General features: G+C 41.8%; 1 protein-coding gene across 3 annotated transcripts in view; it reads left to right on the forward strand.

Moving 5' to 3' along the window:
• The window catches only part of TBL1XR1 (TBL1X receptor 1), a 110426-nt gene extending 102946 nt beyond the window's left edge, over positions 1–7480 (forward strand). For all 3 annotated transcript variants that reach the window (XM_035334214.1, XM_035334215.1, XM_035334216.1), the window contains 3 exons: positions 78–243; positions 1095–1196; positions 2171–7480. In XM_035334214.1, coding sequence (XP_035190105.1) covers positions 78–243; positions 1095–1196; positions 2171–2197 — 295 coding nt within the window. In that variant the 3' untranslated portion in view covers positions 2198–7480. The remainder of the gene's footprint in view (positions 1–77; positions 244–1094; positions 1197–2170) is intronic.
• Positions 7481–15875: the final 8395 nt, after the last annotated feature.

Below are 15875 nucleotides of genomic sequence, written 5' to 3' on the forward strand. Positions count from 1 at the left end.
TACTTTATCATGTTTGTATTTAACACAAAATTGTCTATAACTGAGAAGTAATTCATCTGTTTTTTCTCTCTTGATAGTGCATCCTTTGATTCTACTGTTAGGTTATGGGATGTTGACAGAGGAATTTGTATTCATACTCTGACAAAGCATCAAGAACCTGTGTACAGTGTAGCTTTCAGTCCTGATGGCAGGTACCTGGCCAGTGGCTCCTTTGATAAATGTGTACACATCTGGAATACGCAGGTACAGCTCTTCTGCCTGTTCAGAAAGTTGGTTTTTCAGTCTTTTCCATTGTACTCTTCTAACCCTTGCTGCTCTGTCGTGTTTTGACTGCAGAGTACTTTGCCTTTGATAATATGCTGATTCCCTTTCTCTTTACCCTTAGGTTTGTTTTATTAATAAATGTATATTTAATTTCTCTCTCTGAGAGAAATTTGCCTGCCTGTGGTGGAGGGTATCTAATTGTCTTTATGTTATTACCAAAAATCCCCACACCCTGAAAGACATCCAGCAAAGTGTCTCCCACAGCATGTTCCTTCCAAAAACTCTGTACCTTTGAAATTTAAACTCCTGATAAAACAGGTTGCTGTGAAAAATGTGGACTGAATATAGATGCACAAATCTGATACCTGATAGCTATTTCATTAAATTTCACTGAAAAGCAAGAGAACGTAAAGTGAGACATGATGATGATGACTGATCTTTCTACAGAACTTTTTCTTAGAAAGGGCACTACTGCTGTTTTTGTTTCTCTGGCAAAAAAAGGACTGAATGCAAATGAAAGTGTAAACAACAAGTGTAAACAACAATTATTGTTAGGCAAGATGTGATCTCTGGCTACTGGGGATTGGACATTAATTTTTGAAGGGCTTGTTTTAGTAATTGAAATTGGTCATGGCCATCTACAGTTTGGTATTTGAAACACAGGAGATCACGATGCAATAATTGTTAGGTAAGTCCTTAGGTTGTCCATGAGTCTCTGAACCATTTCCTCTGAGAATTTCAGCTTTCACTGGGGAAGTTTTACATGTTGTGGAAATGTACTTGTTTGCTTGTATTTCGTTATATTAATTACGTGTTTTGTCCCTTTGTAGACAGGTGCCCTAGTTCACAGTTATCGGGGAACAGGAGGGATTTTTGAGGTTTGCTGGAATGCAGCAGGAGACAAAGTTGGAGCAAGTGCTTCAGATGGTTCAGTAAGTGTAGCTTGAGTTGTTTGGCAGTCTGATGACAAACATCGTTTGGAAATCTTTTGGCTAACAATGGCGACAGTATTTCCACATGTACCAGATGTTTGAATACAGTCAGCTTACACGTAGATTATTTTCATGTAAAGGTGCTGTACTATGGAAAGTAGGATGTCTTTATTCCAACTTGATGTGTCACTGTTCTAAAGCCTTCAAAGTTAGAAGATAAAAAAGCATTAAATTTCAATTTTCTGTCCCTGTTGGTGCTTATTATGGAAATCTGTTCAGTGTTCCTGGATTGTTATTTATATCATTTTTGACATATAATTATAGAAAATATCATGGAAGCAACAACAGCTCAAGGCGTATCCTGAGTAGAAATTAATTATCATTCTACCCTAAATTACCCTTTTATATACATGTGGCCTAACCCTTCCAGTCTTTAGCTGGTAATAACTAAACATAGGAGAACTTTTGAACTGCTTGATGACTAAAAGCATAGTTTGTTTATGATTGTTGTTCTTGTAGATTTCTGTATCTGACTAGGAACTAGGAATTTAGTGAAGATTTTTGGAAGATGAAAACTGGAATTTATAATGTTACAATGTTCAGTGTCTTTTGGGGATTATTCTGATCAGTTCTAGTATTTCCCCACACAGTATGTTTAATTTCATCTTACTGTGTTTTTGTAAATCAGATTCAAGTAAGTCGCTAGCTTTCTAATATTAAGTAACAAGCAAACAGCTTACGTAAGATGTTTTTAATGTTCCAGTCATAATTCATTAGGCAGCAGATCTGGCTGCGTGCTCATAACTAGAGTGCTCACCTGGTGATTTTTTCCCCCAAAGTCGCTAACAGACTTAAGATTAAGCTTGCACAATCCGTTTCATAGGTTTTGCTTAGATATTTTACACAGGATTGTATAAACGTGTCATATTGTGCGAAGTGCAATTTCCATACGTGTGTTTTTCTTTTCCTTACAGGTTTGTGTATTAGACCTACGGAAATAGCGCTACTAGTTGGAAGCCATGGACCGACTATGAATGTGTACATAGCCAAAATGACTGTCCCTGACCCATGTACTGCTATAGTCCCAATTGAACCATGGCCAGTCCACTACAGCCAAACAAAAAGAAATATATACATATACTGTATATAAAAAAAAATTACACCCTGAAGAGGATGACAGAGTTTTGTCACAGCTTGTGAATCCTGTTCACCAAGTGCTGGAATCTGCTGTGCCCCAAAATAACATTTAAATGTTTTGGATATGAAAAACAGAAGAGAGAGCGAGAGAGAGAGAAATATACCGTATACAAGAGCAGACCCATATACATACCAAATTCAGAAGATACTAATGGCAGCCTTCATTACCCCTTTTCCCCTCTAAATCCATTATGACAATGGATTGCGGGGTATTTTTTTTTCTTTCCTTCTCAGTAGTTGAGCAGTTTGTGTGTACAGAGAAAATGGACTTACAGAAATCTGCAGCAGTAGTTTTTTCTTTGCTTTTAAACATTGGGTTTTCTGTTTTGTTTTGGTTAAGTTTACGGATGCATGAAGTAAGGGAGTGAATTAGTTTCTTGTTTATGTTTTTTTTTTTTCACCTTGAAAAAAAATGTTTCTTTGAAACGTATTTTAATGCATTCTTTGAAGAGGTAGACTGAACCTGATAATGTTTGGTACATTTTGTGGCTCCCAGAGCACAACTGTGTGAACAGAGGGAGGGTGGAAAAGGGATTATGGAGAGAGAAGAAAAAAGCCTTCTTTGAGGCATGATACTTCACATCCCACTAATCTACGAAGTATGACAGTAATGGGTATAATGCTATGTTTTATTTTCTGGTGACATGGCTGAAATGCAGTAGTTTCTTATTTGGGACATAATTCTGCCAAACTTAAGAATAAAAGGGCACAAATATACAGAAAAGAAAAATACAGGGATGCACAAAAAAAAAAAAAAAAAGAAAAAAAGAGGAGAAAAAATGCATCTTCTGTTGCTTTAAGACCATAGCTAAAATATGGTTAAATTGTGCACTATTGTGAAAAGGAGCAAAATATAGCTGGGGGATTTGTTTTTTTAAGAGGTTAAGATCTGTCTGGACAAGGGTTCATGCCACAGCTTCTCTGAGAGTTGGCCATCGTTATTTGTAGGAGCTTAGATGTATAATTGTAACCAAACTCCAGTATTAAAAGTATCTCATGTAATTTTTCTTTATTAAAATAAAATCTTTGGCATATATTTGATAACACTGCCATTAAGAGGCAAAATGTTTACTACCTTAGATTTAAAAAAAATCTTAAACAGAGGACTTGCTTCAAGTTTATTTTAATAGCAGTGATTCAGCTTATTTAAAAGATGAATACTTGCACTAATTCCCCTGCTGCTCCAGCCCTGCAGTTTATTGTATCTTGTGACTACATTTTTTTCCAAATATAGGGTAGATGTAAGCTGCTATTTTTTTAATAATCACTACTATATAGTGTCTTTTACTCTGTTTACAATATCAAGTATTTTTCTTACAATGACAGATGTATATGGCAAACCTTTTTCTGCTCATGTGATTAAAAGTATACTGATAGTGATTTTATTTGTAAATGATAGCATGAGGTTGTGTTTACGCGTATGTGTAGTTGAAAAGGTTGCATCATGTCTTGCATAAGATTCCAAGAGTGTAAATTTATAAAAAGAGAGGTTGTCAAATTTATGTCACAGGCATTTTACTTAAGGAATGGTTTATATTACAGAGCTTTACAAAGTTATCAGTTTTAGAACACTATTTCAATCACAAATAATTTTGTGGCTTATGATTGGTAGTCTAATTTTTTTCTCCCCCCTCCCCACCCCTAAATGATGTATAAATTGATTTAATCAAGGTAATGCAGCTTTGACATTTTAACAATCGTTCTTTAGGCATTCATTTCTGCTATTTCCATGGAGTAAACGTGACTTGAAGCAAGTCTGAGTTTGGCTAAGGTAGGGTAGCAATTTGCCAGTGGTAAAGAGAAGTCGTCAATACATTCTTTATATATACCCCGGGAATATAATACTATCATATACAGCATTTAAAATAACAAAAAGTCATATCCATAAAGGCAGTCATCCATGATGGTTCGGTGCCAGCTGTTTTTAGGGTTTTGGAACATATTACGAATGTTTAGAGCATACCCTGTGAGTTACAGTATGTAGGAAACCTAATATATTGAGTGTCTGGCACTTGAAATATTGCTTTTATTGCTGGAGGTCCATGACTGTGGCTGACCTCTGTCATTAATGAAAAAAAATAAAAATAAAAAAAAATCTGTGCAATAATTTTAAACTGTGCTCCCAGGAATAGACACAAATGTTTTGAGTATGTTTAAGCTGCATTTTTCATTTAGCAATGCATTTGTCAATTGCACTGAATTTAAACCTGAAAGTCAGAAGTGATTCTTGATAGTACTTTTGTATTTTAATATGGACAGTTTATTCATTTTCATAAAAGTTATTGGATAATTCTTTCAGCCAATCTAAACAATTGTGGTGGAATTCTGTGACATAGCTGCAAAATCACACAGCCATGTTTTAGGGTATTGCCATTTTCCTCTTTCTCAATCATCAGCTGTTTTGGTTGTAATTCTAGTTGCTTAAGCATAGTATCACATATTCATAAATAGGTAAAACAGAGCTTCAGTATCAGAGGTCTAGGGTTTTCAAGTGCTTGAAGCATAGTCCAGCGATGCCAGATCCGTTGACGTGAGTGCTCTGGACGCGCAGGCTAACACCCCCAACCCAGTGTTAATCAGCAGTGCCCCACTGTAGTGGAATTCTGCCAGTTCCCAGTAGCGACGGGTCTGGCCACTAGGTATTTTATTGTTGTCCTTTACTAGCATGCCACAGTGCTGCTCCTGCTCACACCTCTTCTCGCCTCTTGTTTTATACACTGTTAAATGCATGCATGCAAGGTGTGCTAGGTTCTGTGATTCTGTGAAGCAAAAGAAAAAAAAGAAAACCATGACATTATTATATTTTATAGCACAAAGACCTCGTATTCAATAGTGAGGTAGACTATCCAAATTGTTCCCCTAAATTGAGTACGCCAAATGTCAGTAAGCCCCTAATTCTGTATAAACGTATGCACATGCTTAATCTTACCTACTGGTTAATTCTGTTGCGCCTGTTTTCTGAGTGCAAAGGCAAATGTGTGCATCAGCCTCTGCACACGTTGAAGTTAGTATCTTTTCCAGTTCAACACGTTAACGGGCAAATATCCAGATAGAGGATAAAAGGAAGGGGAAAAACTGGGCTCAGAGTTAATGAAGGAATAAGAAAGGAACTGCTCTCGAGTTTGCTGTCCGTCCGTGCATCAATCTCAATGCCGTTTCTCATTTCTGCATAATGAGGTCCAGGTTTCTGTAGAGTTCCTCTTTTTCTATTTTACTTTTTCTGCGTTTTTAAATTGATGTAAAGATTGCCAACCAGTGGACTTTCTGGTGTAGTTAGGAGAATATCTAGGTCCTCATAAATCTTTTTTGGATTCTTTGTAATGTTGATAAACTCAGTTTATTCTGGGACTACAATTGTGCAGGGTTATTTAGCGTGTCTACTAGATGATTGGAAATCTTATATGAAACACTAAAAGTGCCTCTTTTTCTGGGTTGGGTGGAGGGAGGTAATAGTTACCAGAGTCAGAATGACATGGCATTTTGAAGCATGTTTCTTGATTTCATGACACTTTAATGCATCTTGAGAGAAAGGCCAAAGATTTCTACCAATTTTAATTAATTTTCATTTTAAAAGCACTCCTTTTTCCTTACACTGCTTACCTCATGCTAGGGTATATTTAACGGGACGTTGTACCTTTGAGATGTTCTTTGTGTTTAGGAGGACTAGTAGGGGGAATAGGGTGGCTGTGCCAGTTTGCCCACAGAGCAGCCTTAGCAGCTGACACGTTTAGTTCTGCTGAATGAAGGAGTTTCATTAAAACTGCAAACTGGGTTTTTCAGCATGTAAATAAAGGTTGTGTGTTTTTGTCTGTTCAGCAAAGAGGAGCCTTGGGACCCAATTTTCCAATCTTGACTCAATCAGAAATCCCATTGTCTTTCACTTCGTGAGCAAAACCTTGCCAGAGTAAGCACTGGAGGCTTGGGGTCCGTGTCACACCGTACGTACAGCATGCTGCTCAGGGCGAACGAGCCTCGTCTCCCCGGGGCTTCAGCAGGGGCTTTGCCGGAGCAGGGCTGCCGGCTTTAGCCCAGCGTTCCTTCCCATTGACGAGCCGTATCTTCCAACTCCACAAAGCCCCGTAGAGCCGTTCCCCAGCGGGATCGGTTTCACACTCTCCAGAAGTCTGAAGAAAGCAGAAGCAACATTGTGGCATGTTAGAAGCAGATAAGGCTTCGGGAGGCAGCAGTAAATCTCCATCGAGATCCCTGACATTTTCCGTAGGGAGAGAGCCGTGGAGCAGCCTTCACTCCTCCCTCTAGAGAAAGCTCTGAAATAACCACGGTCTGTGAAAGTGTGGCTGTCTTCGCTGTCAGTCTGGTCGAAGGCAGACAAAACAGGAAAATCTGCCGTTTCTTACAGATCGCAGATTTAGTGTTAATAGTGCTTCAGATCAGTAGCTTTGAGTACATACTCTCTTTCTCTGCCTTTAAGTTTGAAGCTTGACAATAACTTAAGGCATGTTTTCTTTCGTTTTCTTTTTTTTTAATAATCATTCATTTTTACTTCATGATGTTTTTGACATTTGTGGGTAAATACAAGAAAACAGTCTGCATGTTGTTGCTAGTCCAGTGTACTTTGCAATCTTGTCCTCAACAGACTGCAGTGTGCAGAACAGTAATCCTAGAATACAGAAGTAATTTTCTCTCTCTCCTGACATTGACATTGTAGTTGTAATGGTTTCATTTGGAGTTACAAATCCTTTGGGTCTAATTCTGTGAGCCTACCTATAGCACTGGATTAAAATGTCTGCATCATTTCTTCAGTTATCCAGTTAAATTACAACTGTTGTAAAAGTGTAAACCAGCCCATGACAGTTTTTTGTACTTGTTTAAAGGACTTTTATTGTTCAGTTTTCATGATTATTGTCTAAAGAAGACTGATATAGATGTTCTATACTGTCCTGGACCATGTTAATTACACTTTATGATGTATTTTGGTTCTACATCACAATGATTTGTCCCCAAGGCCCTTATATCCCTTCTAGGCACATTTTCTGTTGCAGTTTCCCTTTGCATTGTATTGCTTTGACAACTGTAATTTGAATCAGATCTGAAAGAGGTCCAGAATAAAATATATTTTGATATTACCTTGGCTGAATGTTATATAACAGTAATTTTAAAAACTCGGTATGGGAAATTTACAGATGACTGAGTTGGGAAAGTGGCAGATTTAAACACTTTTAATACTTATTTTGGCACGCTTTTGCGTAAGACACTAGGCAAGGAGCAATGGAAATCGCTGCGTTGTACAGTTACACGCTCTGGGTGAACAAACAGAGCCTCTGAAAGCAGCGAGGCTGTCCGCAGCATCCCTTTACTGCTCTGCCTTTGACGTTGAGGAACTGCTTTCTCACGTGTGCACTTCAAGTACTTCATCTTTTCATTGCTCACCCGCTTGTGGAAGAGAAACGGAGCCTGGTGACACTCACAGCTCCACTCCGGCTGCTTAAAGCATTTCGGCAGGTGGGAGCAGGTTGCTGTACGGTCGTGTGATCTTTAGAGATCGATCCTTACAGAGTTACTCAATAGCATTACGGCAAAGAATGCTATTACTGTGTTTCAGGTGTTTGAAACCGTTTATATTTGCACATGAAGTAACATCCACCCATGCATCCATACACAGGGATGATTTACTTCCTCTAGAATTGCGGGTCATGTCGTAATCCAGGAGAGGGAACCCAGATGTTCAGTGTCACTAGAGCTTTATGTGGTGGAATTAGTGCTCTGTCATACAATGCATTTATTTGCTATCCTAAGTTCAAAAGTGATAGCTTCCAGCCCTTGTTTTACTGCTGGAGTTAATGTGAGTACATTATCAAAATCAATTTATTGTAATATGCTGAAACTGGGTTCTGGAAAGCATCCCTGATGGATTGAAGGTGGAGGAGGAGGGACTTTTAAGGTGTAAAACCATGCATTTTGTTCACCTGGAGTCTGAGCGTGCTTCAGGATTTCTCTGCCATTGTTTGAATTTTGAGAGAGCAATGCTGAGGCACGTTTGTGTATTTTCAAACAGACTTTATACTGCTTAATGTCACAATGCAGAAAGTTTGTGCATCTTGAAGTTTCATTAGCCTAAACGCTCCGTGCTCGAGTGTGGCCACCCTGGGCTGAGGAACGCAGAGGAGCGTTGCGGTACGAAGCAGTGCTCGCACGGGAGCAATGCCTGCCTCTGTCCTGCATGAAGGAGCCTGCTCCAGGTACGTTCATGGCACCGTTGCTGCCTGAATTTTGTTTGAAGTTGAGTTATTCTCAATAATCTGTTTTGTAATAATCTGTTTGCAATTCTTGAGGAACATGTGATCTTGGGTATTCATAAAATGCGTGTTCCCTACTTCACAGGGAAATTATTTAATGGAAGTCTAAGCAACATTTTTGTTTCTCTGACGGCAGGGCAGCTGTGACCATAATAATTTAGGAGAAATTTGATGATGGTTGTGTAGAGAATGGTGATGGCCCAGTTAGTACAATTTGTCCTTAAGGAAACCTGACCGAGGAGATCTGCAGTACAGAGGCTTTCTTATTTATGTCCCTAACTGCAAATTGGTACCATAAAGGGAAGTTTGAAGGATTAAAAAAATAATAATAAAAAAATAGTAGACTTAATGAGGAAATGTTCAGCTCCCAGATGCATTCTTCAGATACCAAGTCAAGATTTTGGATTCAAGAAGATGTCAAAAAGCCTCAATGGAGGAGAAGTATTTTCAACAAGCCTCAATGGAGGAGAAGTATTTTCAACAGACTCTTCTCTTGTTTCCACCAAGACTTTTTCCATTTGTTCTAGATGCTGGGAATGCTAAATTGTTCCCTTAGGAGCACTGCATTCTGAGCTTTCTGAGTTACGTGTTTTTGAACCTTTCAAGACTCTGAGGGCTTGTGGCAGCTCAGACTGAGTTTTCTCCCTTCGATGTAAAAAGTCAGGTCCCTGCCCACAGCAATGTCAAGGGGAAGTTTCTAATGATTTCAGTGCAAGCAGACCTACGGCAACACTTCTGAAAAGATATGGCAGGTAAAGAAGGAGGGTTTGTTTTTTTTTTGTTTGTTTGTTTTTTTCCTCCTCCGGACAAGCATTAACAATCTGCATGTTAAATACTGCGTTCTCCATTCTACTGTACTGGAGACCACAGATCTAAAGCACCAGTTGCTCTTCTTGCATGTCGTCCCAGCCTTGATAGAGAAAATTACATTTGCAGGCTCCATGTGGGCAGTTTAATTTCTACCTTTGTCCCCACTTCTAGTCTTTTCGACTGACAAAAGCATCTGAAGGCGCAGGGTCAGCCTCTAAAAACCACCAGGCACAGGGGCATAGGGAGGACGTAAGCCATCTGAGTATGGCTTCTGGTTCTCCAAAACTGTGTTGGGTCTTACAGTCCTTCCTGACAGCGTTGGGGTGAGGGGTTGTAATTGCAAGTGCTACTAGGAAAATAATGGCTGCTAGCTGTGACACTTAAACTCTATTGTGGCTTTACATTTTACAATTATGGAAAAAGACTTTTTAACTGTACAATAACTGCATTCCTAATGCTTAAATTGGGAGCTGCAGTTGGATCTGACGTGTCCCCTGAGTTCTTGTAAGTGAATCATTTTAAAAGGCAGGAATTTCAGGAAAATAGCGAAGAATTGAAATTACTGATGCTTATTTTACTTTTTAAATTGTTATTTGGAAGGCTTACGGTTCTTTCACTTCTATTGCCGCATCTCATCTTTCTTTGGTTTGCTTGAAGGTGGGGGGGGGCAAACTGCTTTCCAGCAGTAAGTAACGTGAGGCCAGAAGCCAATTCCCAAGGCAAAGCAGCAGAAGTGCGTGTAGTTCATTGCAATTGTGTTGCTTACAATTTCATGCTCTAATCTGTACATTTTGCTGCTCCTGGTGGATTAAGCGTTCTATTATTTTCTTCTGTTAAGTATTCCATTTCACAACAGAGTTCAGTTTCAGACGCTAATCTTACAGGAAATCATTCAATGTAGTTTCCATAGCAAAGAAATAGCAACTTTGCACTGTGTGCTTTTAAAACAAGGAAATTTCCTGCTTGGAACCCCTTTGAAATCTCAGCCAACCAGAGGTGCAGTTTGTTGTTTCTGGGACAGCAGCTCTGCTGCTGAGTTTGAGTTTCAGGTATGTGATTTCTGATCTAGAGCATCCAAATGTGCAATACTTACTGACCATTTATTTATCTATGTCCTGGCCTGTTACTTGGCAGGGTGGACAGATCAACTTAGTATTTCCATCAAATGCTTTTATTTTTTGGTCATTTTATTTCAGTTTCTTTACGAGAAGTTTTAATAAGCAAGATCAAATTGAATACTGTTGCTTTGGGGAGTTCTGTTTGAAAATAATGGGGTCATCAAATGATCAGGAAGGCAAGCGGAGATGGCTGCGGTTGTAAGCCTGGAAGAGAGCTCAGCAGTCGGGCAGGCTGCTCGCGCACACCTCTGGCAGCTGCTGGTCTGGTCTCAGAGGCTTTCCTGAGCGACCTGTTGCAATGCTGGGATAGCGGTACTGATACAGCACATTTCTGTCTAATCTGTGTCTTCCTTGTTGCAATTAAAAACTTACTATTTTGTCCACCCAGAATGGGAGGGTGGAGGGGGGAAGCTGTTTCTTTATTGTTCGTAGCAGCCTTTTACTTATTTGAAATCTGTTATTGTGTCTTTTCTTCTTTAGGCTGAACCGTCCCCAGTGCATCTTAATCAATTCATCACCACCAGCTGCTCTTCTTGACAAACAATCTAATGACTACTGAAATACAAATCTTGTTTGTAAGAAATTCGGTCTCTGGTGCTAGTGAGGAAGGGGGTGGGAGGGACAGGATGGGACTGAAAATGAAGTAAAATCCTCAGTTTTGAAATTCTGCTGTAATAAATATGAACAATGGCTCAATAATTTATGGGCTTGTATTACTGGTGTTCCAGCAAAGACGGGCCCCAATTGTTCTTTGGAAGTTTCACGTATACTTTTTTTTTTTTTTTTTTTTTTTTTTCCTTCTGCAAGGGTTAGTTTGCGCTGTTACCCCTCCGGGCTTTCAGGTAGTGATAGGCTTTGACCAAAGTCACCAGCAGGTCCATGTCAAGTGAGGAAGAAAGCTCAAATCTCTACTCCGAAGGCATCTCCCACGAAGCAGGACAGAGGATCTGGTGCGGGTTGCAGCTGCCTGCAGCTCCCACTTGGGACCACCCTCGCAAACAAGCATGGAGAAGGTTCCCTGGGAATGGGAAATGTACGTGATGCCAACATTTAAACAAAATGGAAAAGTGAATTCATAAAATGCTCCCATGATATGCTAATATACTTGGTCAGAGTACTAAGGAAGAGAATTTTGTTGCTTTTTATTAAACGTGCTTTCCAGGTGGTAAATGTTTTCTAATGTGATGAAAATATCTTTCAGTCAGAGCTGCTTCTATCTCACGGTGGAATGAGGGAGACCTGCATATCCCTCATTTCTGCCCACGCAGCTCTTTTGTCTCCCGAAGAGCTGCTTTTAAACAGACCAATGTCACAAGGATTCAAAAATAACCCAATCTGTAAACAAAAAGCTTTAAAAGCGTAGCACTTCCTAGAAGTGGAGAAGTCCAGATACCCACAGACTAACCAAGATGTCGGTCCTCACCTGAGATCACATACAGATAATTTCAATCCAAATGGGGATTTTGAGGGAAAAGCAATAAGCTGTAAAAAACAAATCTCTGGAACTTCTCTCAAGTGTTCCCCTCAGCAGTTGCAGCGGGATCAGAGCAAACAGCGTCCTCCCTGCTAGAGGTGCTCGGCAGCACACGTGGATGTGCTCGAGTGGAAATGTTCTCCTACATACGCAGGGAAAGTACTGCTGTTTCCAAGGTAAGGCGTGCTGAGATTTCTGGAGGTATTCTCCAGCAAACGGGCACCTGAGGGTGCTCTTGTGTCTCTGTCTGAGGGATGTGGGGAATGACTGAAGCTGTGCAGCTACATGCGCTGCACCTTGGGCATGCAGATGGCTTCCAGCTCCAGGTTCCCCCCTGCCTGTACTGGGAGAGCGAGCTGAACCTGTCTGCCTGGGCCTGAGTGTGACTGCTGCTGCCACGGGGAGTAAGTCAGACAAACAGAAATCTCCTTTATCAGCCCTGATCGAGAGAGAAGTGCTAAGGAGCCGTGAGCCTCAGCAGGGGCAGCAGGTGGGTATGTACTGAATGTTCTGCCTTCCATATTCCCAAGGAGAACTGGAAAGCAGGGCAGGAACAACAGAATCAGACAGGTTTGGGTCGGAAGAGACCTCAAAGCCCACCCAGTCCCAGCCCCTGCTGTGGGCAGTCCCTCCCCAGCCCTCCTGCAGCCCCCTTCAGGCCCTGGCAGGCCGCTGTGAGGCCTCCCCGGAGCCTTCTCCTCCCCAGGCAGGACAGCCTCAGCCTGTCCTTACAGGAGAGGTTCTGCAGCCCCTTGACCATCTTTGTGGCCTCCTCTCAAATCAATCCAACAGGTCCATGCCCTTACGCTGAGGCTCCAGGAAGTTTTTATAATATTATTTTACCACTGCTGCTGAGCAAGAAGGATGTGTTATTTTCCCAGTCAGTTTGGACATCACCATTTTCCCAAACTTGCTGCTCCAGCTCAGATCGCTGCAGCAATGCTGTGTGTTACAGCAAAGCCCTCACGTGTTTTAGGACAAACCACAAGATTTTGTCGTCTTCCTGCCCCTGGTGCCAGGGCAGTCGTGCTGTGCCTGGGGCTCCCTGTGCTTCTGGTGCCGCTGCCAGGCCTCCCCCCAGGCCTCGCCGTGCCTGGAAGGCCACAGACAGCAAAATGGGTAACAACTCGGGCAGGGGATGGCTCTCCTAAGGCCTCCGACCACCCCTTCTGAGCCATCGTGTGGCTGCTCGCACCCAGCGACGCAGTGTCAGGTTTGTGTAAGCGTGGAAGGAGATAAAACGAACTGCAGCGTTGAGGTGCGTTGGGCAGTCTGAGCTAAACTGAGCCACGCAAACAGAAAAGTGCCTTGGAACGGGAGCAAATGTAGTCAGTGAGATTCAGGGCATAAGTGGTGTTATTATTTCCCATTTCCTGTGAGCCAATTTGCTGTACTTCCAGCCTTCCTTCTTCTCTACGCAAAACAGCAGCCGGAGGAGTCATTAAAACAAAGATCGGATCCCAAGATTGCCTATAATTCAGATACTTCAGTGATAGAAAAATGTATAGTTTCAAGAGAAAGCATGTGCAAGCACCAAATCTCACCAAATTGCAGAGATGTTAGTTTGTTCAAACCAACCCCTCTGTGCTTTAGAGGAAACAATTTACTACTTTAGTAAATAAACACAGCTGTTAAGAAGTTAAGATTAGCCTGTCAGATCCATCGGCCGCTGAGTAAATGATAGTGTGCAGGCGTGCAGAAGTGAAGATGCCGAAGTATGCTGCAAGTACAGAAAAAAGGAGATGGAGAGGCAGATACAACAGATGATGCGTTGGGACTGCAGTCCCTGCAACTGCTGGGTTGGGTGGAGGGCTCCTCAGAAATCCCATGTGCTGATACTGCGGGTGCATCGGTGTGTAAGTAAACATAAGGAGGGCAGGAGAGAATTTCATGAGGAGCATCAGGCTGTCACCTTTGCAGGACATCAGGGAAGTGTCCCCAGGCAGAGCTGTCACCAAAGATCGGGGGCAGCTCCACGTGTTGAAGACCTTCCTCTCATTTCCTCGCGTTGGTCTGTCCTGCAGGAGTGCTGCCTGCTCTGCTCCTCTGCTCCCCGGGGCACAGTCCTTGTCCGTTAGCATTAAATGCAGGATTTAAAGCAATGCCTGTTCTCCATCAAGATTTGCTGCTTTGCTGGCATTTTTCAGTGGTGCCCTGCTAAAGCCATGCTGCACTTTTTCCTGAAGTCACTCAGTAAGGACGGTGAGTCTTTCTCATCTGTAGTGGGGAGACCTCAGCCCCCCAGGCCTGGCAGGGAGCAGCTCTGCACATCGGCTGTGTCCCCACGGAGCAAAGGGACCCCACGTGCCACAGCTCGGGGTGATGGCCCAGTGGAGACACCCCAAACACAGCCTGAGAGGGAAGCAGGCAGACGGAGGTGGGGAAAGGAAGGAAGGAGGTGTAGGGTAAGACAACGGGGGCAAGGATGAATGGTGGACCAGAGAGGAAAATGTCACAAAAGGGTCATGAAGGGGAAAGAAACTTTGGAGCTGAAAGCTGAGCAAGAGAAGTTTACAGGGATCGCACTGCAGCAAGAGGCTGTCATCTGGCAAACACGGAAATAAGACGCTGATGTCTTCCAGGAAAGGTCTGTTGTTGAGTCTCTCCATGGCAGCAGCCGCACACTAACTAATTCAAGCAGTCAGTTTTGTTTCATCTATTTTTCATCAGCCCAAGAGAGTCTCCGTGGGTGCCAGGAGCCCTCCTCCTTCCTCTCTCTTTCCAGCTAAAGCCCTGGTGGTTTTTATGTTCCTTGTGTGTCCCATTTTAGTGAAAACCAAATAATTAAGCACTGTTTTGCATCAAAACAATAGCTTAGAAGTTAAAGGTGATGCATCTTGCTTTGAAATCATCCCTTACCTTTTTCTTTTGAATGAAGATTTGGGGGGTTGAGTTTCTGGGGGAGTTATGAAGGGAGTTATCTACTTAATCATGCCTAGTTGCCCATTCTGAAATCATAAATGTCCGTGTAAAAGCACATAGGTAAAACAGCCATGATTAATAGCAAGTAAAAACAAAACAAAACACCCTCATCTGATGATTTATCTAAGTGATGTATGTTGGAGTTTTTTTTTTTTTTTTTTTTTTTTGAGATATAAATTGACAATTTGAGAAAATGAAGTTGTTGTATTTCACTAGAAAATGTGATAGTTGCTTACTGGACTTAATTATTCCATATGTTATTGCGTTGCTGCTCTTGCAGCTGTTGGCGGAGAAGGGCTCCCTCCCTTCAGGGACTCGCAAGCATGCTAACAAAACCCCGGGGCTGGCTGTAGTGCTGCTGCTCCAGCTGGTTGTGGCCCTGGATAACAACAGCAGAGAATCCCTTACTTAGCAGAAGCAAAACCTACCCGTGACAAATGAGTTTCCTGTTAATAGCTGTAAGGATTGATGCAAATTCAGTACGTGCTGTGAAGACAACCACAGAGGCTTGTTAGAGAAATCAGACAGCCTCCTAAAAAAGAAGGGAGCAATGATTCAGGCACTCATCTGAACTTTCTTAGCTATTGTCAGTCAAAATGCCTGTAGGAGATAAAACTGTTCTCCTTCCACACAGGGGCCTTACAACTCCAGGAAAGGGGGCAGAAGTTCTCCCTGTGACATCCTCCTGAGTCCATGCTGGTGTTTACGAAGTGCTTGCATCTTTTAACCCATGCCTTTTGCTTACAGGCACAAGGTTTGGTTGACCAAAAGAAAGAAAGAAAAAAAAAAGTAAGGGTGAAAGAAAATGGAGAGAAAACAAGCCGGGCTCTGTTGCTGCTTTCTCAGCACTATTCAGCCCTTACACGCCTTACCCGGCTCTTCAGAGGTATGTAATTATCTG

This window comes from Oxyura jamaicensis, chromosome 9, assembly GCF_011077185.1.
Source record: "Oxyura jamaicensis isolate SHBP4307 breed ruddy duck chromosome 9, BPBGC_Ojam_1.0, whole genome shotgun sequence".
NCBI lineage: Eukaryota > Metazoa > Chordata > Aves > Anseriformes > Anatidae > Oxyura > Oxyura jamaicensis.